The following is a 23755-nucleotide window of genomic DNA, read 5'->3' as shown; positions in this document are numbered from 1 at the left end:
GCTTACGGGTGTTTGATTTTTTGGCTGGTCTACATTGAATTTGATCAGATCCGGGCCAATATTCTGAAAAGTGATCCCCTACCAACTCTTGAGCAGGCCTATGCGATTCTTGCAGCCGAAGATACTCGCCGGATAGCCATGATTACTTCTGTCACTCAGGAACGATCGGCCCTACTTTCTGGTTCTCAGCCTACTTCTTGTGGTAATTCTTCCCGCAGTTCTAGTGTTACTAGTTATCGCCCTCCTATTAAATGTGATCACTGTGGGAAGGAATGGCATACCAAGGATCGTTGCTGGAAGCTTCATGGTCGCCCTGCAGATACCCATGGGCATGGGAGGGGTGGCTCCAATTGATCCAATAATGTCCGGGCAAACCAGGCATCTACTGAGGAGCAGGCAACTGCTGATCTGTCTCTTTTCCAAGTGGTTGAAGAACTTCAGCATCTCCGGACTATGATATCTCGGTTGGACACCTCTTCTTTCGGGCCTCCTTCTTTGGCTGCTTCTGCTGTTTCCTTGCCATCAGATTCCACTACACCTCACTCTTCAGGTATTTCATTTGGTGGGAATTGCACCTCGGTCATACCTGACTCTTGGGTTATTGACTCTGGTGCAACCGATCATATGACAGATTCTTCCTCCCTTTTCTTCAATTATTCTCCTTTATCTAGTCATAATAAAGTTCGGGTTGCTGATGGGTCTCTCTCGCCAATTTCTGGCAAGGGGTCTATTCAGTGCACTCCTTCTCTTTGTCTTTCCTCTGTGTTGCATGTTCCTAAATTCTCTACTAATTTATTATCCATTAGTAGTTTAACTAGGGACTTAAACTGCAAAGTAATTTTTTTCCCCAATCATTGTTTATTCCAGGACTTGGTAACGGGTCGTACGATTGCATGTGGTAAGGTGGTTGGTGGTTTATATGTGCTTGACAGGTTGCCGGCAGCTTTAACTTCTCAGCCGTCCCCTTCTGCTTCTACATCTGCGTTACTGGAATTAAATAAGTGGCACCGCCGTTTGGGGCACCCACCATTGCAAGTCTTATCTACTTTATTTCCTAGCTTATTTAAGCAATGTAATCCAAACAATTTTTCTTGCGATGCTTACACTTTAGCAAAGCAAACTCAGAATGTTTACCCTATTTCTGACAAAAGAAGTATGACACCATTTGGATTAATTCATTCTGATGTGTGGGGACCAGCCCGATGTGTTTCTACTTCTGGTTTTAGATGGTTTGTTACTTTTATTGATTGTTTTAGTCGCACCACATGGGTATATTTGATGCATAGCAAGAGCGATGTTTTTACTTGTTTCCGTCTGTTTCATAAGATGGTTCAAACACAATTTGATGCCAAGGTGAAGATTTTACGGTCTGACAAGTGCAAGGATACATGGATGGCGCTTTTCGCACTTACTTGGACACTCATGGTATTATCCATCAAACATCTTGTGTTGATACTCCGGCTCAGAATCGTGTAGCTGAGCGTAAGAACAAGCACTTGTTGGTGTTGCTCGCTCACTTATGTTTGCCATGCATGTTCCTACACGTTTCTGGGGTGATGCTATTCTTACAGCTACATACCTGATCAACCGTCTTCCTTCCCGAGTCATCGATGGTCGCTGCCCATTGGAGGTATTATTGGGTTCGTCTAATTTTGTTGTTGACCCCAAAATTTTTGGTTGTGTGGTGTTTGCCAAAAACCATCATATTCATGGGAAATTTGACCCCAAAGGTCTTCGGTGTGTCTTTCTAGGCTATTCTGCTACCCAGAAAGGGTACAAGTGTTACCACCCCCCTACGAGAAAAACATTTTTAACAATGGATGTTGTCTTTCGGGAGTCTGAAGCTTATGTTGCATCACCGGTACCTCTTCAGGGGGAGATTCCAGATGATGAAGATGTACCTTTGATTGCTCCTCTAGATGTAAATATGCCTACTATAGAGGATGTGTCAATTGAATTGGAAGATGGGATTACCAGTCAAGAGCAAGGACAACAGTATGAGCAGCCTATAGTCCAGGGGGAGTCTAGAGAATCAAAGGAATTGAAGACATACTCACGTGGGACTCACTTCCCTCCTCATGGAACTGAGCACAAAGAAACCACCATCATTGCTCCCACACAATCAGCGCCTGCTCCAAGTCTTGCTCCTCACTCTGGTAAGCCTATTCCTATACCTGATCCTAGTCTTGATCTTCCCATTGCTGTCCGGAAACCAAAGCGGACCTGTACTCAGCATCCAATTTCCAATTTTGTTTCTTATAATTCTTTAACTCCTACATTCCATGCCTTTGTTTCTTCGTTATCCTCTGTTTCCATTCCTAAAAACTGGCAGGAAGCAATAGCCGAGCAGAAATGGAAGGAAGCAATGAATGAAGAGATGCTTGCCCTGGAGAAAAACAAAACTTGGGACTTGACAGTTCTTCCACCAGGAAAGAAACCCATTGGCTGTAAATGGGTCTTTGTTGTGAAGCACAATTCAGACGGGTCAGTAGATCGATACAAGGCGAGATTGGTTGCAAAGGGGTTCACACAAACCCATGGAATCGATTACCAGGAAACCTTTGCTCCTGTGGCAAAAATGAGCACATTTAGAGTCATCATCTCTTGTGCAGTAAATCAAGGCTGGACTCTCCAACAGCTTGATGCCAAGAATGCTTTTCTACATGGAGAGCTAGAAGAAGATGTCTATATGGAAATCCCTCCTGGCTTTGCAACTCCAAATACCCAGGGAAAAGTGTGCAAATTGAAAAAGGCCTTATATGGTCTAAAGAAATCACCCAGGGCCTGGTTTGGTCGATTTCACAAAGCCATGATTGCCAATGGCTATAAGCAAAGCAATGCTGACCACACGTTGTTTGTGAAGAAAGTGGGACAGCATATCACAATTCTACTAGTCTATGTAGATGACATAGTGATCACAGGGAGTGATACACAGGAAATTCAGAATTTGAAGAATTATTTGGGGACAGAATTTGAGGTCAAAGATTTGGGGCGTTTAAGATATTTCTTGGGAATAGAGGTTGCTTATTCAGCTGAGGATATATCTCTTTCCCAGAGAAAGTATACTCTTGATCTTCTGAGTGATATAGGGATGCTCGGGTGTAAACCTGTTGATACCCCTTTGGAACCTAACACACACTTAAAGAGCAAGGAAGGTGACCCGGAGGATAAAGGAATTATCGAAGGTTAGTAGGACGGTTGATATATCTCTCTCATACCCGACCTGACATCACATTTGCAGTAAGTGTTGTAAGTCAGTACATGCATGACCCTTACTCATCTCACATGGAGGCAGCCTATAGAATTCTGAAGTACCTAAAGTCTTCTCTTGGAAAAGGAATCTCATATTCTCCCCCCAGTAATCTTCAGATAGAGGCCTATACTAATGTAGATTGGGCTGGCAGTCCCGATGATAGAAGGTCAACATCCGGATATTGTACATTTGTTGGAGGAAACTTAACTGCTTGGAGGAGCAAGAAACAAGCCGTGGTTGCTCGGTTTAGTGCTGAGGCAGAATTCAGGGCCATGGCACAAGGGGTCTGCGAACTTTTGTGGCTCAAGGGGCTTCTTCAAGATATAGGTATGGCTGTTGATCTTCCTATGCGGCTCTACTGTGACAGCAAGTCAGCAATCAGTATTGCCCATAACGCGGTCCAACATGATCGTACCAAGCATGTTGAAATTGACCGACATTTTATCAAGGAAAAGCTGGAGCAAGGAGTCATTTGTGTTCCATTTGTTCAGTCTTGTAACCAACTGGCTAATATTCTCACTAAGGGAATAAGTAGTAAATTGTTTTGTTCTGTTATTAGCAAGTTGGGCATGTTTGATATGTATGCACTAACTTGAGGGGGAGTGTTGTAATATAGGTTCAGGGGTAATATTGTCCTTGTACCTATAGTGTCTAGGTTCATTATGCACATGTTAAATGTGTTAGGTGTGGTGGGTGTGGTAGGTAAGGATTGAGTTAATCATTCCATATTTGTAATATTTTGAAGTTATAAATAAAGGCTTGGCCTCTGTCTCATAGACAAGCCTGATTCACGGATTTCTACAATTGTAAAATTGTTTAGATATTTGTCATTAGAAATGGAGCCCAATCTGCCTGTAAGTTGGGATTTGGGAGTATTTTATTTGACGTTTCTGCACTCTTCCTCCGACGAGGCTTTTTACCTCCAGACATCCTTCTTTTATTTATTCCATACAGGTGGTTTAAACATTCTTTGCTTCTGGACTAGCCTTTCTTTGAACCTTGGCAATGATTGAACTCTAAAAAATTTAATTGACGTCAGTCTCCCAAATACTGTTTGACAGGGTGGTCATTCCTGATGACTAACTATAATCGGAATGCTAACTTGACGTTCTTTTTGACATTGAAAGCTGCTTCTTTCAATTGTTGGGGAGCTTACCTATAAAAGCCAGGTCGTCGAACCACAACAATTCAAAATTGGGACAGGCTGGGGAACGATTGACAAGTCCCTCAAGGTTCTGTCTGCGTCATACGAAATATTGTAAAACGAACCCTGTAACCGTAATTACCTGAAAAAAATTGAACCCTTGCCGCCTCTTATGGGAAATTTCAGATAGTCGAGATGGACAAGGAGCCGAATTGTAAAAGTTTTGTTTCATTGTTTTTGGATTGTTACTTTTGGAAGTTTAGATTGACTAGCATTCTGGTTGTTTTATTCTTATTTAAAAATTGTGAAACTGAAACCCATTCCCCATCAAATTAATTGAATGGATTAAGAATTCCGCTTTGAAAAGTAGTGCATGAGAGCTCCCCGTCCCCCCTCTTGATCTCTTTTCTCTCTCCTCTCTTCCTTTCCCCCGTGACTCCTTTTCCTCCCTTATTTCATGCGGAACCTTGCTAGTAGGTTCTTTTTCTTCTCATCAACCTTCCTTTTCTTTATTCTCTGTTCTGCAGTACCTGTTAGAAATATCCTGATTAGGTCAGACCAGCCTGAAGTTGTGAAGATTCTTGCAACTGTTTAACAGTCTACCGTCCGAATCTAAGGATCATACTCTTAGGTTTCTCAGTCTGCATCAGCACTTTACTTCCTCTTTCTTTGTTCTAGAACTGATGAATCAACCTCTGCAGAATTCTTGAATTCTGTCCTACATCAGTCCTGAACACTTCAATTGATTGTAGGGATTGCTATGCCATCCAAGGGATTTTAGCAGTGCTCCAATTTGTCATTTTAGCAGTTTTCAATGTCGTACATTTTGACCTTCCCCAGACCCCGCAGTGGTGGGAGCCTCGTGCACTGGGTATGCCCTTTTTTTGTTGTGATGGTTTGTGATTCTACTATGGAATCCTACAGATTAGCTGCCCCAACTTCCTTTCATTCTTATTATTTTGGATTGAGTTGTAACTTTCTCTTTGACCATGGAAATTATATGTGCTTTCTAAGAGGGACATTATTAATTCCGTGCATGTTCATTTGTGCAGCAACCTAACAATGTCACTTCTGGTAAGAGAAAGCCGAAGACAAACTTTGTTGAAGTTCGTACCTTTTGGCATCTTTATAGAAGTTTTGACCGATTGTGGGTATTCTTCATTTTGGCTCTCCAGGTATCTTCAATTTTAGATTTCAGTGAAGTTGGTATTTAACTTTGTCTTTTTTACCGAATACAACTACAGCTGTACTTTCATTTGGTCTTCAGGCTATGGTAATAGTTGCATGGAGTGCTGGAGGATCACTCTCTTTGATTGATGAGGATGTGTTCAGAAACGTTCTGAGCATTTTTATAACCTATTCTTTACTCAATTTCTTGCAAGGTGCAGTGTCCGAATCTTTTTTGACTTCTTTAATATTTCTATTGTCATTTTGATATTTTAGTTAAAGCAGGAATGCATTTTTCACATATGCCTAATGTACATTATAGTCTTGAACCCATACCCATATCTTTCGCTGTTCCATACATCTCTTTAGCTGTTTCTAAAATTGTTGGGGCATAGAACTGACATCTGCTGTTGGATGGTAGCTCCTTTGACATCCTATGTATTGCATTTCTTCTCTTCTGTTATCTTATCCTTCATACCTTCTTTATCATGCAGCTATGCTGGATATAATTCTTAGTTGTAGAGCTTGGGGAAGCTTGAAGAAAACCCAAATTGTTCGGTACCTCATGAAATTTGCAGTTGCAGCTGTATGGGTAGTAGTCCTTCCCATAGGCTATTCCAGCTCTGTGCAGAATCCAACAGGGCTTATCAAATTTTTCAGTGATTGGACCAATAATTGGCAAAGCCAGCCATTCTATAACTTCGCCATTGTAATTTTTATGATGCCCAATATATTGGCTGCAATACTATTCATTCTTCCGCCTTTACGGAGATCCATGGAGCGTTCAAATTTCCGCATTATTGTATTTATTATGTGGTGGGCCCAGGCAAGTATCTGTTTTGTCTGTTAACAAGCGTTTCTTTCCTGTCTCTCTTACTTTCTTTGGCTAGTGTTTTTCCTTACCTATACCTTGCCTTTTTGCAGCCAAAACTGTATGTGGGAAGGGGCCTGCACGAGGACCTGTTCTCACTTCTCAAGTAAGAAAAGGGACAAGTTTTGGGTTTTTAGTTAAAGATAATGTCATTTGTTTAACTGACAGGGTAATATTTCATTTGGTCAGATACACACTGTTTTGGATCCTTCTGTTAATCAGCAAGTTAGCATTCAGCTACTATGTTGAGGTGATTTTGTTTCCCCCCAATTCAGCACTACTATGATTCAGATAAGTAGAAGCTAAAAATATTACTCATAGTTGTCAAGGCATCGCATAGGTGTCTCCTAGGTGCCTTGACGATCAGGCCCCCCTCCAACACCTTGGATCACCTAGACGCTGTGACAACTATGATATTGCCACCTTTTGTCTACTATTATTGTGAATGCATACATTTTTAGCTTATAATCAAATTGAAGAAAAAAATTCTTTGTGGTAAACAACTAATCATCTTTCGGAAGTTCTGGCCCATTTTTTGTTCCAGTTTCAGAAGTTGTGAAGTGTTATTTATTTATTTTCTTTAATTTTCAAGCTCTAATGGTACACTTCCTGCAAACAGATATTACCTTTAATTGAACCAACGAAGCTGATCATGGAGTTGAAAGTTGGTAGTTATGTTTGGCATGAGTTCTTTCCTAAATGTAAAATTTTGTTTACTATGTTTTGTTTCAGTTTTCTTGAGTGGCATTGTTCTATTCTAATATACTTAAACTGATGCAGTAAGGTATAATATTGGTGTTATTATTTCCATTTGGGCACCAATTGTTCTGGTAAGAAGATCCAATAAAAACCTCGATAAATGACATTTTGATCATTGTTAGATTCTAATTTTCAATCTTCACATAATATTGTTGGCATGTAGGTGTATTTCATGGATGCACAGATATGGTATGCTATTTTCTCCACCATATTTGGTGGTATAAATGGAGCCTTCAGCCACCTGGGTGAGGTTAGTGGAAACTGCCAGTCTGCTTCGTTACCATTAGGAAACATCTTGTAGAAAATGTTTTTACATTTTGTTTTTGTTTAGTAATATTCTGAAGGTCACTGATAAATGGTTTTGCAACGGAAAGAAATTTATTTTTTCTTAAAGTGGATTTGAGTATGATAATTTCTTAGAATAAGGTATCAAGCTGATCCTTTGTAAGGTTTTTTGGCTTTACTTTAGATTCGGACTCTTGGGATGTTGCGCTCCAGATTTGACGCTGTGCCAAGAGCTTTCACTAAACGTCTTGTGCCATCATCAAATGAGGATGTTAGAACGAACCACTTGGTAAGAGGTTTTAAGTAAGATACACAATCTTGAATTATTTATTATACATAATACATCTTTGTATATTTTTACAACTCAGTATGTGTACAATTATAAATCAGCTTTACATTGAAATATAACATATCAGTTCCATGAATCGTTTTGTTAAGATCCTTTATTTGGTAATGCAGGGTAGGGGTGGGGAATGGGGATAGGATGGTAGAGACCATATCCACCTTGGACCCAACCAAAATTTAAACTGATTCATGATTAGTCAGCTTCAGAAAATCAGCATAGTTAAATTGAGGAATAGGAAACAGGGAAAAGAGAATGCTTGGGTAATTTTGGTGTGGATTGGAAATCCCTAATTGCAGCCCAAGCTAAACGTAAACTTGGTTGGGATTGGTGACCCAAAACTGGAAAAAGATGGGCAGCTTCAGGATTGAGTAATAGAAGGTTTGGATCAAAATTAGTGATCCAGTTCAATCTGCATAAATTTAACTGTGTTTAATCTCAATAGCAAGATCCAATTTAAAATCCAGTTGGCCAACTACAATCCTAGTTGGATTAGGATGAGTGGATCTTAAAAAATTTGGGAATGTATGTATTAAGTCTAAGCACAAATGTTCCAAACCAAACTGGATCTGATCCACATTTAGTTATCATTGAATTGGATATGAATCACATGGATCTGGACAAGGAACAACTACTGAGAATTGGATCCAGACTGGGATCTTAAGGATCCAAACGTGGCTTGTTACCTTACTGGCCAGTCTCTGAACAAATTCCATCCCTAATTCTTAGCCATTTCAAATGGGAGGCCTTTTTTTTTCTTCTTTTGCTAAGGCTGTACACTGCATTATTAGGATGAGTCGTTGGAAAGAAGGAATATTGCGAAGTTCTCCCAATTGTGGAATGAGTTCGTCAATTGTATGCGCATGGAGGACTTAATCAATAATAGGTTGGAACTTCTTTTGCTTAATGGATTTTGAATTTTAGTCCTTGGGTTTAAGTTATTACTTCTTATTTGGCTTTATAATGTCCAGGGAGAGGGACCTGCTTCTTGTACCATATTCTTCAAGTGATGTATCTGTTGTCCAGTGGCCACCGTTTCTCCTAGCCAGTAAAGTATGTATTGTGCAAAGTTTCTTTTGTTCAATGATATGACAAGATATTCACTGTGCTTGATCCTCTCATTGTTTTTAAGTAGATCCCTATAGCGTTGGACATGGCGAAAGATTTCAAGGGAAAGTCGGACATTGATTTGTTTAGAAAGATTAAAAATGATGATTACATGCACTCTGCAGTGATTGAATGCTATGAAACACTCAAAGATATAATGTTTGGCATTTTGGATGATAATGATGATAAAAAGTGAGAAATAGTGCTTTCCTACGTAAACATTCTTTTTGTTATAAGAAGATAGCTTTGCTTAATTTTCTCATTCTAATTAATGATTTTATGGATTTTCTTCCTTATGAACCAGGGTTCTCAAACACATATGTTATGAACTGGATTCTAGCATACAGCAGAATAGATTCTTGAATGAATTCAGGATTAATGAACTGCCTAATCTCAGCTCTAAGTTGGAGAGACTTCTAAATCTTTTGGTAGTATCTTGTTTCAAGTCCCTTATTCTTAATTTTTGCAGTACTGAGTGAAGTTCTATCTTCATTGGTTTCATCCATTTGCATACTTAATATCTCATATTGACAGAAAGCTGATGCAGAGGATGTTGAATCATATAAGACCCAAATAATCAATGTCCTTCAGGATATTATGGAGATCATTACGGAGGATGTTATGGTTAATGGGCATAAGTAAGATTCTATTAAATCATTACTTTGACACTGCCATATGTGGCTCGATGACTCTATATCTTATTGTCTTTTTCCCTTCATTTTCTAGAATCATGGAAAGAGCTCATGCAAAGACAGAGGATAATGATAGCAAAGAACAAAAATTTGGAAAGATTAACCTTGACCTCATGCGGAATAGATCCTGGATGGAGAAGGTAAACCTGTACTTGTTATCTGCATTTAAACCATTATATCTTGTAGCAATGCTAGGAGGACCCTGGGGTAAGCCGTCTGTGGCACCCTCCAATGGAATTGCACCGCATGGTATCCTTCTATTTCATTGTGTTCTTTTCAGGAACTTTTGATTCCATGAAGTCCAATCCAATGTGGGGGTCCTTTAGATGGCTGACCCTGCCCTTAGACCTTTCCCTATGTCTTGTGTTCTCTGTGGCCAATCACCTTCTTGTTATGCATTTCTATCTTTTTTATTTGCAGGTTGTTAGGCTTCATTTGCTTTTGACTGTTAAGGAATCTGCAATAAATGTGCCTATGAATTTGGAAGCACGCCGTCGCATCACTTTCTTTACTAATTCCTTATTTATGAAAATGCCGAGTGCTCCAAAAGTTCGAAATATGCTATCTTTCAGGTTTGATCCTTTGAGTCAAAAGTTCTAGTCTTTTATTATGTAAATGATCAAGATATTAAATAGTTAAGATAACCTATTTGCTTCCTTGGTTTTAGCATATATGAAATTTTAAATTATTAAATTATATAGTATTTTAGATTAGACATTAGAGTTGAATGGCTAAATAGGAGCCATGTAGCTGATATCATTTAGTGGAAATATGAGTTGTATATAGTACTGGATAGAGCCTCCTTAGGGAAGCATGGGCCAAAGCTCTGTTCCTATGCACTTTCCAGCGTTTTGGGGGATGGGGGGGGGAATCCAAAGGAGGAAGGACGAACAGAATTGAGCTAAAAAAACGGAAGGAAAAAAAAATGCCAAGGCCAGGACGATGAAATTTCCATTCTCCCTTGTATGAAATGATGCCAAAGTGTACCTCAATGCTCAGGCTTAGACAAAAAAGTTGAACGCTGCAATAACTGTCAGCCCTTCCATGCCATGTGTTACTTTTAAGAGCAGGATGGATGAGATTTTTATCCTCCCATTGGTCATGCTAACAAAAATAAATGGGAGAAGTTATGAACAGAATTAAAAAAAAAACAAAAAAAACAAAGGAATGACCATTGATCAATGATCCTGCCTGTTTTCTTCTCTTTTACAGAGAGAGAGAGAGAGAGAGATTAGACGAATTTTCTTTTTTATTGAATGAATGGAAATTATATTCAATGAAGAACAGAGAATCTTTCTCCCCCCCCCACCCCCCCAAAAAAAAAAAAAAAAAAAAAAAAGAAGAAAAAGAACATGGAAAAAAAGGAAAAAAATAATGGACTAATCTACAGCTAAATCAAGCTGAAGGAAAACCACCCAAAGAAGAACTAAAGGACAAAATCAGCCCCAACCAGCCAATCACCTGATTCTAAAGTCGACCTTTTTCCTATTTGGATTATAGGGAGGATTGGGAGGAACCACCCAGCTCCCACTTTGATTCTTAGAAGCAAGTGAAGGACTCTTCCAATCCAAATTGACGCCATTATACCCAAGTTCTCCCCTACCATTAACACCAAGAACACTGGCATCCACACTAAGATTCCCTGCCGAGTATCAATGACTTGGTTATCCACAGGAGAACAACAATCCAAAAAAACACCCTCAGATCCCACATCTCCTTCATCGCCAAAGTCACTCCAAACCAGACTGACAACATCTCTGTTTTATGCAATTGTTGAAGCAGAACCTGAGATCTCCAAATTATTCAACAGAGAGGGGTCTTTTACTTTTCCAGTTTTGACCCCTATCTTAGGAGCTCCTGGATCCCATCTTGGGGAGGAGGCTTGCGCACTCTCGAGCTTCTTCTACAAACATCCAACCCATTTTTCTTTCCTTTTTTTTTTTTCATCTTTTTTGTCTTAGAGGAATTTCCTTCTAAGAGAAGATAATCAATAACAACTGCCGCCTCCAACCTAAAGCCATTATCCACATCAGCTACTTCACCTTCATGCAAGGTGAGACCATCTCTCACCGAACCGCACTCATCGTCCGCAAGATGCATGGGCCCCACCACGACTTTGGATACATCATTGTCTAGCCCACACACAGCAGCACCCTCAACATTGTCATCATCGTTCAAGGTAGCACCTTCAATGGTGCCTTGTTCACAAACGTCAGTGCTTTCAACAGTGCAGCAAAATGGAACCAAAGACCCCACACTAGCGGAGGTTACAACATACCCACGTTGACAAACATGGCAGCATTGTCATTGCAAATATTTGCCTTCCCCATATGAGTCCCATGTGGGTCCCTTCCACTCCTTTGGACAGCGCCAAGAGTTGCACCTTGGCATACCCGTAGGCTAGACCCATTACCTACAATAGGCCCTTGCTTCTCCCCAAGAACAGCAGGGACCTGATGCCCCTCCATATTAGTGAAAGAGACCAATGCCTCATTAATGAAGCATACAGCCATCACTTTACCGTCCTCTCACACTGTTTGCATAATGGCCCAATGGTCAGAACCTACAGGTTGTGTGTCTGAATCTGCAGCCTCGACCCCAACATCCTCAATATCTCTCAAAACTTCAAATCTGGAACCATTTATTGGAGTGGCAGTAGACGATGCTTTGCTGGCCTATTGCACCTGCAAACTTGTATTGCAAAAGTCTATTTGTTGACTATTCCTCATTGGTTAACCCTCCCCAGATTCCAGCTACAACCTGTCACCTTCACAGTCCAGCCTAGCATCATCCCTACCATTGGTACTCCCCTCCTCTCTTAGCTCTGATGCACTACATGCATTATCCGGCCCTGAGGATGGAGCAACCTCCACTACTTTATGTTTTTTCCTTCTTCTACCTTTGGGTTTATGGAAACCATCCTTATCATCCTTCTCTCCATCCAGCGGATGAGGCTTCGTAGCACCATTCCCATCTTCTTGCTGCCCATTAGTATTTAAAGCACATTGAGAGTTAGAGTGTCCAAATGAGGAGCATACTATACATCTAGTCGGCCTCCAGTCATAGACTACTGGCTGCGAGAAAGGTCTTCCTCCCTCCTCCACAATCTCCACAACATCAACAAAAGCCTTAGAGGCAGAAACTTCAACATACAGTCTAGCGTGGGATAGTCTATGTTTGGATTTCGTCCACTTGTCTGTGAACAACGGAACTCCAATAGTACTCCCTATTATGCTAAGCGCATCCTCTGACCAGAGATGAAGTGGAAGCCCAGGCAGATTAACCAAAACGGGTAAGGAAGAAAGGGTGACTTGAGACAAATTAAGATAAGGGGACCAAGGCCTCAAAACAAGAGGTTTTCTTAGAACGAATTAGAGCCACCCTTCAAGAGCTCTCAGCTTATCTTCCACAGAGAGAAACATAAAGATGAAGAAGCCTGATTCCAGTAGCAAGCATTCCACCCCCTCGACACAACGCCACAGCTTCAGGTGGGTCTCCTTGACAACAGAAAATGGTGGTCTTTACTCCCAGAATTGACCAACAAGAGTATCATCACATAGCTGTATTTCAGCTCTCACAATGGCCGACGGACACATCTGTGGTTCAACAAATTGTAATGGCAGCCCCTCGTCCAGTTCACCTGCTTGAGAGAAAAGAGAGTTCAATCTCCCCTTTCTAACAGATCCTTCACCCGTGTCAAGGACACCAGAGTTACTCGCATGCACTGCTGGAGCTTCTCTGCCCATCCAAGAGGGAGACAGACCCACCTCCCCATCTACCACATTCTGACTAGATACCTCGCCTCCAGCACCGACTCCTACAGGAGGGGCCAGAGGCAACTCCATCAACAAGTTAGAGATCTCAACAGGATGATTTGCTCCCTCTAGACCAGGCCTAGAAGAAGCATCCACCGAAGCTGCTACTTCCTCTACAAGTAACTCACTCCTTGCACCCACCAGCACCCAAGCTCCACCGGCCATATCATTTCAGTTTTTTAAAGCTCTAGATTCTTATTCTTTCTCACAGAGCAAAAGTCTGACAAATTTTCTTAAGGCAAGAAGACCAGTAGATTAGATGAATTTTCTTCTCTTTTAAGAATAGCTGTCTTATTATTATTATTATTTTTTGTGGCAGGGGGGGGGTGTGGAATTGGGATGATAATGCTCTTACTTAGCTTTGCTATGTATTTGGTGGCGAACATAGTTGTCAAGGCCCCGCCTAGGCATCCAAACACCTTATTATGGATGGGTGCCTTGGTCGCTTAGGCTGCGCCTTGGTTTTTGACCCCCCCTCCAACGCTGTGGGTCGCCTAGCACTTGACAACTATGGTGGCAAAAATTTCTCCTCCTGCAGGTTTTACATAATTTCTTTATTACCAATAAAGGTAGAAAGACTTAAACATATTTCACTGGCTACTTTTTTTTTTTTCCTTTTCTCCCATTTAGTTTGCATCGCTTTGCATCTTTATTGCATACTTCACCATGCGTCATAGCCAGAGATGTACTTCGGTTGAGTAGCTTTTACATAACATACCTTGCATCGGCACCTGCACCAATAAGCACTTTTGATTTGTCAATCTCTGAAATGTCAATGGGAAATTACTGGATGGTGTTCTTGCTCTAATGTTTACTGCTTCCTCCATGGTATAGTGTCTTGACGCCATATTACAAGGAAGACGTCCTCTATTCTGAGGAGGAACTTCAGAAAGAGAATGAAGATGGAATATCGATTTTGTTTTACCTACAGAAAATATATCCTGGTAACTCCTACAGCAGTTTAGTATGTTGTAATCTGTCGAGTCTTGAATTAATATCAATACAATCAAGTGTTTATTTGTATCATGTGTTCACTGTGACTACAAACTAGATGAATGGAGTAATTTCCAGGAACGTGTTAAATTTCCGAAGACTGTTGATGCTGCAAAAGACGAGACGGAGTTAATTCGTCAGATGGAGTTAACTCGTCACTGGGCATCTTACAGAGGCCAGACACTTTCTAGGACAGGTTTGGACACCACAGAACTCTTGCAGCCTTTCTTTCCCTATGTTGTTACCTTGACTAACATCATTATATCTTTATCCAGTGAGAGGGATGATGTATTATAGGCAGGCACTTGAGCTTCAATGTTTCCTGGATATGGCGGGGGACCGTGGTAAGTGGTTTTCTGTCACGGATTCCTCCCCTCCCCCTCACACCCCAATATCATCATATTTATATGATTTTATTATCTCTTTTTAATCATCTTAATGGCGATTGACCAAAATGAATGACCATGAGCTATAATGTTTCCTCCTGCAGACATTTTTGGTGGTTTTAGGGCAGTGGATTTAAACTATAGGGAGCAAACAGCTCTAGCTGCCAATTCACAAGCTGTTGCAGATATGAAGTTCACCTATGTTGTTTCCTGTCAGATCTATGGCCAACAGAAAAAATCCAATGATCCTCGTGACCGCAGTTGTTACCAGAACATTTTAAATCTCATGTTACAGTAAGCTATTAAGTTTTTAATATAATGCTAGAAGTTCTTTCTCTGGATACAAATCTATTGATTAATGATCACACTCAATCCTCTACAACTTTATAGGTATCCATCACTGCGTGTTGCTTACATTGATGAGAGAGAGGAGACTGTTAATGGGAAACCTGAAAAAGTTTATTACTCTGTTCTCCTCAAGGGAGGGGATAAATTAGATGAGGTATGGAACTAACTGAGATCTGCCTTGGGTGTGGCCTTGAATAATTAATAGTAGAAGGTTAACAGTAGTAGTGCATTTCCACTTTCCTGATAATTTGGTCACACTGGATGTGCTTCTATTGATTGCTGTGATCCATATTAAGTTGTTTCCTGTTTCTTGCTCAATTTTTCTGGGTTAGAGAGTTAGATTTTCATCAACTAAATGGCTTTGCTATATTAATTAGATGCAAGGAAAGTAAGGAGGGACCACAAAAGTGAAATGGGAAATCCTTGGCTGGATAAAATGCCATACATGTTGCAAGGAGAAATGTAAAAGTCCGTGACAACTATACAAATCCTGTCAATATGGCATTTCATATCTATTGTTTGATGGCTTTGTTTTACTATTTCTTTCACTTTCCTACACTCTTTTACATATCTTTATGAGTTGCCTTCTGTTTTCTGTTTGGTGTTCCCCATGAATTTCCTGATGTTCCATTTTCTCCTTGGTACACGTTTTGGTAACCCTTTTTTTTTTCCCTAATACATTTTTGTCAAGTTTAGGGCCATATTTTATTGATATTTATTGTCTGAGATATCTTCAAATTGCCTGATGGCCTATAAATCCCACGTTACATCTGATCTATTTTCTTTTAATTTTTTTTCTTCTCCCACTGCGGGGTCTGGGGAGGTTCATAATGTACACAGCCTTACCCCTGCAGTGGTATATTAATTACCACTTGGTCACAATGGAGCAACCTTACTGTTGCACCAAGGCCCGCCTTCTTCTCTTTTACTCTTTTTAATAGTTAATACACCAAAATAAAAAATTTGAGAATCAGAATATTGGGGAATGGTTTGGCTTGTCTACAATGAAAGAGGCCATCTTTATTTATAGTGAGGAGAGGGAATTAAAATTAAGGTATGTTAGGTAAGGATGAGTCATAGTCCTTATCCTAACATACATTTAATGAACCTAGACACAATGTATCTTGACATTAACATTCCCCCTCAAGTTGGTGTACACATATCTCGCATGCCTAACTTCCATACAATAGGTTGAAACATTTTACAATTCAATCCCTTTGCGAACACATCAGCTAAATGATTCTTGGAGGTGACAAAAGGAATGCAACTTGAGCCTTCTTCGAGTTTCTCCTGATGAAGTGCCTGTCAATCTCAATGTGCTTGGTCCTGTCATGCTGGACCATGTTATGAGCTATACCGATTGTTGCCTTGTATCATAGTAAAGTCTCATAGGCTCTTCAACAGTCACCCCCTAGATCACGAAGTAACACCTTGAGCCATATAAGCTCACAAACACCTTATGCCATTACTCAGTATTCTGCTTCTGCATTGAATCTAGATACGACTGGTTGAGTTTTGCTCCTCCAGGTGACTTGATTTCCTCCAAGAAATGTGCAGTATTCGTAAGTAGAACACCGATCATCAATGGAACCAGCCTAGTATGCTTCAGTAAAGGCTTCCAGTTTTAGATTGCCATTGTTAGGGATCAAGATGCCTTTTCCAGGGGTTGATTTCAAGTACCTCAGAATCCTATATATAGCCTTGAGATGTGTAGTCTGTCGATCATGTAAGAACTGACTAACGATCCCTACAGCATATGCAATATTGGGTCGGGTATGAGAGATATATCAATCGTCCAACAAGGCAACAAATCTCTGATAGCTTTCTCTATCTACCGGATTACCACCTTCTTGTTGAGATGGCGATTGGCCTCGATAGGAGAATCCGCTGGTTTACATCCAAGCATACTTGTCTCACTGAGAAAGTCTAGGACATACTTCCTTTGGGAAATAAAAAGATACCATTACTAGATCGGGCAACTTCTATTCCTAGGAAGTATTTGAGAGGTTCCAAATCCTTAATCTCAAACTCCTTGGCTAGCTAGGCTTATACCTTGGAGATTTTTGCATCATCACTTTCTGTCACCACTATATTATCAACATACACGATGAGAGCAATAACTTTATTCTCCTCATTTTTGACAAACAAGGGGTGATCAGCTTGGCTTTGTTTGTAGCCAAATTTCTTCACAGCCTTCAGGAATCTACCAAACCAAACCCGTGGAAACTGTTTCAGATCATAGATTGATTTCTATAATCAGCACACCTTCCCGGTTGTAGATGATGATGCAAAACCTGGAACAATAAACATGTACACTTCTTCTTCCAGATCGCCATTTAGGAAGTCATTTTTTACATCTAACTATTGGAGATTCCATCCAATATTAGCAACACATGATAGTAGAGCACGAACTGAATTCATCCTGGAGATAGGAGCAAAGGTATCCTGGTAGTCAATGCCATAGGTTTGAGTGAAGCCCTTGGCAACCAACCTTGCTTTATACATCTCAATGGTTCCATCTGCCTTTGTGCTTCATCAAGTGAATACCCTATATAAAAACATTAATATAAAAAATGGGAGGGCATCCCACTAGCTTTTAGCTTCTCCCTTTTGGATGGGGAACAAACTCTCAAGTAGCATTCTTCTTTAGAGCTTGCATTTCCTCCATCATAGCATCCTTCTACTTAGGATCAGATATTGCATCTTTCCAACCCTGCTGAACAGAATTAGAAGAAAGAGAGGAGACAAAGGCCCGATAGGATGGAGATAGGGACTCATAGGAAACAAAGTAAGAAAAGCTATAGGAATATCAATGCCATCAGTATCAATGGGAGAATCCGTAATACTTGATGGAGGAGGTAGATCAGGAAGTATCGATTGACATGGTAGGTCGGTCATAGGCGGCTTTGTTCGATCCTTTTGTTGTATGTGAGAAAGTCTGGTTTGGGTGGTTCTGTATTGGAACATTCTCCCCCTCAATAACACTGTCAATAACAAAAGGGCTTGAAGGAATCTCTGGCATAACATTCTCCCCCTCAAGAGATGACTAGTAGTAGGGCTCAGATTCATTGAAGGTAACAGAGAGACGACTGAAGGGAGTATGGTAGCAGTTGTAACCCTTATGGAATGTAGAATAGCCAAGGAAGATACAACGAAAATCCTGGGGATCAAGCTTTGGAGCATAACAGACACATCCAAACACCCTAGAACGAAGATGCGAAGCAAGGGAGGGATCCAGAAGACGGCTAATGGGGTTTGAAAGTCCAGAACACTGGACGGAACTTTGTTTATGAGATAAGCCGCAGTGTGGACAGCATCCCCCCAATAAAAGAGAGCAGGTAACATCAAGAAGATGGTGGTTCTTCCGCTCAGGAATTCCATTTTGTCCCGGGGTGCAAAAAGAATTTGGTAAACGATACCATGTTCATTAAGATAAATAACGAAAGCTAATATCAATGTATTTGGTACCATTATCACTTTGAAAGATCTGAACTTGTGTCCGGATCATGGTGAGAAAGGAACAGAAACAAGAAAAAGTCTCGGATTCATTTTGAAAAAGGAGTTTCACTTTTATTCAAACTTGGGGAATTAGAAGTATGGGTATGTTTAGTCAACTCACAAGAGTCACACTGAAATTTGTTTGGACTACAGTTCTTTATTAAAGAAGGGAAACATTAAACCCAGAGTACGGAAAGAGGGATTACTAAGACGTTGGTGCCATCAGTGCACTTGCTGGAGAACTCTATTGACTCGAAGAGTATGAGCAGAAAACCATAGAGGCATAGCAGTAAGACCTAGAACTAGATAGTACAGCCCATCCCGTACCCTACCATATCCAATCGTTTCCCTCGTCACCAGATCCTGAAACAGACAGTAGGTGGAACAAAATAAGACACATCAATTAAGTTCAACTGTGAGATGATAAATGGAAAGCAAATTTGCACAATGATTAGGAACATTTAACTAAGGACAATGATATAAAAGAACATTTAACTGAACCTTTTACTAGAAAGGGATGATAAGGATCCGTAAGCTACTCGAACTTTGTCCTTACCAAAACAAGGTAGGTATAAACAATTTAGGTATGAGGAACTAGTCTTATGATCTGAAGCTCCAGAATCAAGGAGCCAGGAAGGACTAGAACCGGAAGAGACATGAAAAATACTTGATTGGGCAAGATGTGAAGCATGGGTAGCATTGAGCACAGAAGGAGCGGTCCCAAGTTGAGACATCATGCACTGAAGAGCTAGTAGCTGATTTGAAGGGAAAGGCACTGTAGTTGCAGAGGCGGGCACAGGAAATGCAGGTCCAAGCTGAGAGGTATCTGTAGTTTTAGAGAGATGTGCCTGGTAGCGAATAGAACCTTGTTTCCCACCACGACCGCCTTTAGGATGCCCATGAAGTTTCCAACATGTCTCACGGTGTGGTGAGGTTTACCATAATAGTCACATTTGACCCGTTCTCTTGTGATGGAAGCAGGTTTATCACCAGAAGAGTCCATGCTTGCAAGAGTAGAAACAAGAGCTGAGGGAGTAGGCCCAATGGTAGGCATTATGACTGATTGGCGACGATCTTCATGTTCAAGTAAGTTATAAGCCTGAAGGAGTGTGGGAAACTTGTCGCTGCCAAGAATCTGAACCCAAATCTGATCATACTCCAGATGTAGGCCAGTAAGAAAATCATAGACCCGTTCCATATCATGCTCACGCTGAAAAGCAGTGGCGTCAGTAGTAAAGCCATTGGAACAGGGTGATAGAAATCTGACTGTGCCAAAGTGAATTAAGTGCAACATAGTAAGCAGTATGGGACAAATCTTTTTGTGTAGTCTCGCGAACCTGTCGATGGAGCTCATAGATTTGTGGATAATTACTAGTTTGCACATAAGTTGTTGCACGACATCCCATAACTCCTTTGCAGAATTCATAAGAACAATGCTAGAGCTGATTGTAGGTTCCATAGAATTGAAGAGAAAGGACATGACCAATGCATCATTGGCCAGTCAAGTATTTTTTGCAGTGCCTCCAGTTGGCATAGGGGTGTCACCCATCAGGTACCCCGAGACATGATTACCATGAATAGTCAGTAGACAGGACCGTGACCAGGCAAGGTAATTAGACCCATTTACCTTTGTTGGACCTGGTTGGAGGGATGGGTTATGTCCATGAGTCCCAACAAGACTCACCTCATTACACCCAAGTCCTCCCAAGGAGGTGCCAGAATCGCTACTTTCCGTCATAGAGTCAGAATCACAAGAAGTAATAGCCTGCTGAAAATGGATGCAAGAAAGTATAGAGGGTCGTGGATGTGTCTACCGTATCATAATGGCAGGCAAAAACATCCTGGTGATGAAGGCGCTAGGGTGCAAGGATGCAAGGACGAAAGCCAAAAAAGGCTGGCGGGAGCCCTTGCTGCGAGTTATGTTCTGGGCAAACACTCAAACCTTGTTTGGTGTGTGCGAATGCTGTCTAAATTGCTCTGAATGAAAATATTTTTTTAGACTTCAAAACAAATGAATATTTACCGCACTTTTGGTTTTTAGCAATGTTTTACCATATTAAGATTTATGGAATTTTTATATTTGAGAAAAACCCTAGCATTTAAAAGTTAAAAATTGCACCTACCGCCGAAAATCCAGTTTTTGTTCTTGAACTGGGGGGTTGACTTTTTATCCTTTTAGAATTTGATTTTTTAACTATTTTTATGGAATTCAAATAGGGGGGTATTTGCTTATTTATGAATAATATCTTAAGTAAGTGAAATCATTTACTTAAATGATATTTGGCATAAATAAGTGTGTTGAGAATTAGGGGTATTTTTGTCTTAGTTATTTTGGGTTTTGAGGTTCTATGTTATTTATCTTCTTAGGGGTAATTTCATAATAAACCCTGAGTAACTTACCTAATATTAATTTGACTTTTATTATTAATAGAACCCAAGTCCTGCGATGGAAAATAATTCCTATTGCAGGCTGCCTTTCCTTCTCTCGACAGTGTGCTTCATCTCTTCTCTTCTCTCTTATGCTGGTTAGTTGGTTTCTGATTTCTATCGTGTATGATTGTCCTGGTTTCGAGGCAATGTCCAAGAACAATATACATTATCAAACTTGGGTCAGTAACCACAAGTATCATTTTGAATTTTTTTTTTTTGTGAAAATAGTTCATACATTGTGTTTAAAATGTAAAAAATAGACTTTTTGCTCTGTATGCAAAAAACCAGAGCAAAAAAAGCATTTCTGGGCCTCGAAACCACCAACTCGAGTTGGCTGGGAAAAAATCGCAGGTTTCGACCATATCTCTGTTTTTGGCTGGTCGAAACTCAAGTTTAGAACCTTGGCAACAACAACAACAACTAAGCCTTATCCCAACTAAATGGGATCAGCTACATGTTAAAATCAATAACATGGAATTCGAATGCGATAGAATATTGTATTGAATAATTTGTGACATTTTGTATTTAATAATTCACAAAACCAACTCTGTTTGAATAATTTATGATATTTGGTATTGGATATTTCAAAACTTACCAACTCGTTAGGTCGGAATACAATCATATGTACGTTGAATTTTGTACAGCTCCCCCTCTCCCCAACCAATACATAATTTATTGGGGTTGAGTATTTGATATTTGTTCTATGATGCAGAACCATATCTTTCTTCTAACTCTACTTAAACATGAATTTATTTCTTTCTTGTCAGGAAATTTACCGCATCAAGCTCCCTGGTCTTCCAACAGTTATTGGTGAAGGGAAGCCTGAAAATCAAAATCATGCCATAATTTTCACTCGCGGAGAAGCTCTCCAGACCATAGACATGAATCAGGTAACATTTATTTGAATACAGTCTAGCCAGCATCAGTTTCAGTCCATTTCTGTACTTGATATCTGATACTGAGTAACAGATTATCCAATTATGTTTTCTTCATTGTCTGGATTTGATTAGTACTGCAATTTTTTATTCTGTATTTTTCTTTTCCATATTGTTAAGGAAATGCAGATTAATTAATTTGGCTTTTAATTGATTTCTTTCACCTTCTTAAAACAACAGCAATATTGTCTGACCCAGATAACTATTCCTCTTTGAGGCTGATGAAGACACTCATACTTGTATCTATTTAAACTATGTTTTCAGGATAATTATCTCGAGGAGGCTTTCAAAATGAGAAATGTTTTGCAGGAGTTTCAGAAAGATCGTCCTCGCCAACGAAAACCCACAATATTGGGTCTTCGGGAGCATATTTTTACTGGAAGGCTAGTTTTATTTGTATTTATATTGTTTTTGTCAAAAACAGCGTACCATAAAGAGAAACATTTGTGTAATATTTTTATGGACATATGGCCTAATGTCTGTTGTTTCCTTTTATTTTTCAGCGTTTCATCACTTGCTTGGTTCATGTCCAATCAGGAGACTAGTTTTGTTACTATTGGGCAGCGAACATTGGCAAACCCTCTCAGGTAAACATATCACTCTTTATGCACGAGAAGGGAAGAAAATAGAGATGAAAAAATGGGAAAGGAACATTCCTGTAATATTATATTTGTTTCCCACTCCCTGTTGTATTGAAATATGAATTGATTTATACAAAGCAGCTTACCTGAAATGTGAGTATGTAGTTTTATTTTTCAGGTCCATAGTCAATTTTTATTATTTAAATTTTAAACTCTTCAAGTAGAGATGAAAAGAAAAAAAAGGAAGGTAAAAAATTCTGTTCACTTGTAAAATTCCGAGGGGAGCTAATATGAAACTTTCAGTAGAGTTTTCTGGATGATTGGTCATCCAAAGTCTGTTATTGCTGTTTTTGGAGTTGATTGCTGAAGAAAGGATCTGTTTGGGTACAAAACCCAAGTTTTCGGTTGCTTCACTGCTATATTCATTACTTATCAAATTGTGTTGCTGGATAGTTTTGTCATGAGATTCTATTGAATAATTTAATGAGGTGTACCTTTCACTGCAATCATTGTTGATTTTGATGCCAATTGATTAATCCTTCCTGATCAACCATCCCACAATCATGTAAAAATTAAGTCTTTATTGCATGTTGTACTTCTCTTAAAGTTCATTTAATTGGTTCCAGCCCACATTTGGTTTAAAGTATCAATATCGGGTATCGTATCGATTGGGTGATTTTAAGAGACGTATCGTTTCGGAGATACGTATCGAACAATACAGATACGCATAGAAATGGCCAAGATACACATGGAAACACACTTTTGGAACAAAAAACAATATATAATAAGTGTCATGCATAAACACTAAAATGGTGAATAATGTATAACCAAACAAGTGCATTTAATTGAAATTGTTATAAAAGATGAGGTTTCTTACATGTTGTAATCATCTATAGCCATGAAGAGTATTGGATGATGCAAAGGATGATATTGTAGCACTCCTTGATTCATTTTATAGTTTAAAAGTGTGAAAAACCAAGATTAAATGCTAGACTCTTGGTTGAGAGTTTTCCGTCATTTTTTCGTTAGATTAGGAATTGTATCGAGTTTGAGAGTGAAAATGGTTTTTTTATGGAATGTATCAATGGTATCGGTATGTATCAATGCGTATCGGTAATGTATCGAGCCGTATCGGCTGATATGTACCG

At 39.8% G+C, this 23755-nt stretch overlaps 1 protein-coding gene across 7 annotated transcripts in view; it reads left to right on the top strand.

The window, feature by feature from the left end:
* Nucleotides 1-23755, top strand: part of LOC122650012 (callose synthase 7-like) — a 101214-nt gene that overhangs the window by 49726 nt on the left and 27733 nt on the right. For 5 of the 7 annotated variants that reach the window (XM_043843302.1, XM_043843301.1, XM_043843305.1 and 2 more), the window contains 24 exons: nt 5450-5572; nt 5665-5779; nt 6059-6390; nt 6489-6541; nt 6625-6685; nt 7055-7136; nt 7216-7265; nt 7358-7444; nt 7664-7768; nt 8614-8708; nt 8794-8875; nt 8958-9121; nt 9234-9357; nt 9464-9567; nt 9656-9761; nt 10042-10193; nt 14271-14380; nt 14488-14625; nt 14705-14773; nt 14920-15109; nt 15206-15317; nt 21859-21981; nt 22291-22409; nt 22530-22613. In XM_043843302.1, coding sequence (XP_043699237.1) covers nt 5450-5572; nt 5665-5779; nt 6059-6390; nt 6489-6541; nt 6625-6685; nt 7055-7136; nt 7216-7265; nt 7358-7444; nt 7664-7768; nt 8614-8708; nt 8794-8875; nt 8958-9121; nt 9234-9357; nt 9464-9567; nt 9656-9761; nt 10042-10193; nt 14271-14380; nt 14488-14625; nt 14705-14773; nt 14920-15109; nt 15206-15317; nt 21859-21981; nt 22291-22409; nt 22530-22613 — 2780 coding nt within the window. The remainder of the gene's footprint in view (nt 1-5449; nt 5573-5664; nt 5780-6058; nt 6391-6488; nt 6542-6624; nt 6686-7054; nt 7137-7215; nt 7266-7357; nt 7445-7663; nt 7769-8613; nt 8709-8793; nt 8876-8957; nt 9122-9233; nt 9358-9463; nt 9568-9655; nt 9762-10041; nt 10194-14270; nt 14381-14487; nt 14626-14704; nt 14774-14919; nt 15110-15205; nt 15318-21858; nt 21982-22290; nt 22410-22529; nt 22614-23755) is intronic. The other 2 variants (XM_043843303.1, XM_043843304.1) reach the window with 2 other exon arrangements.

The sequence above is a fragment of the Telopea speciosissima genome, chromosome 2 (assembly GCF_018873765.1).
Source record: "Telopea speciosissima isolate NSW1024214 ecotype Mountain lineage chromosome 2, Tspe_v1, whole genome shotgun sequence".
NCBI lineage: Eukaryota > Viridiplantae > Streptophyta > Magnoliopsida > Proteales > Proteaceae > Telopea > Telopea speciosissima.
Note: the sequence above shows the minus strand (reverse complement) of the source record. Positions and strands in the feature narration are given on the sequence as shown.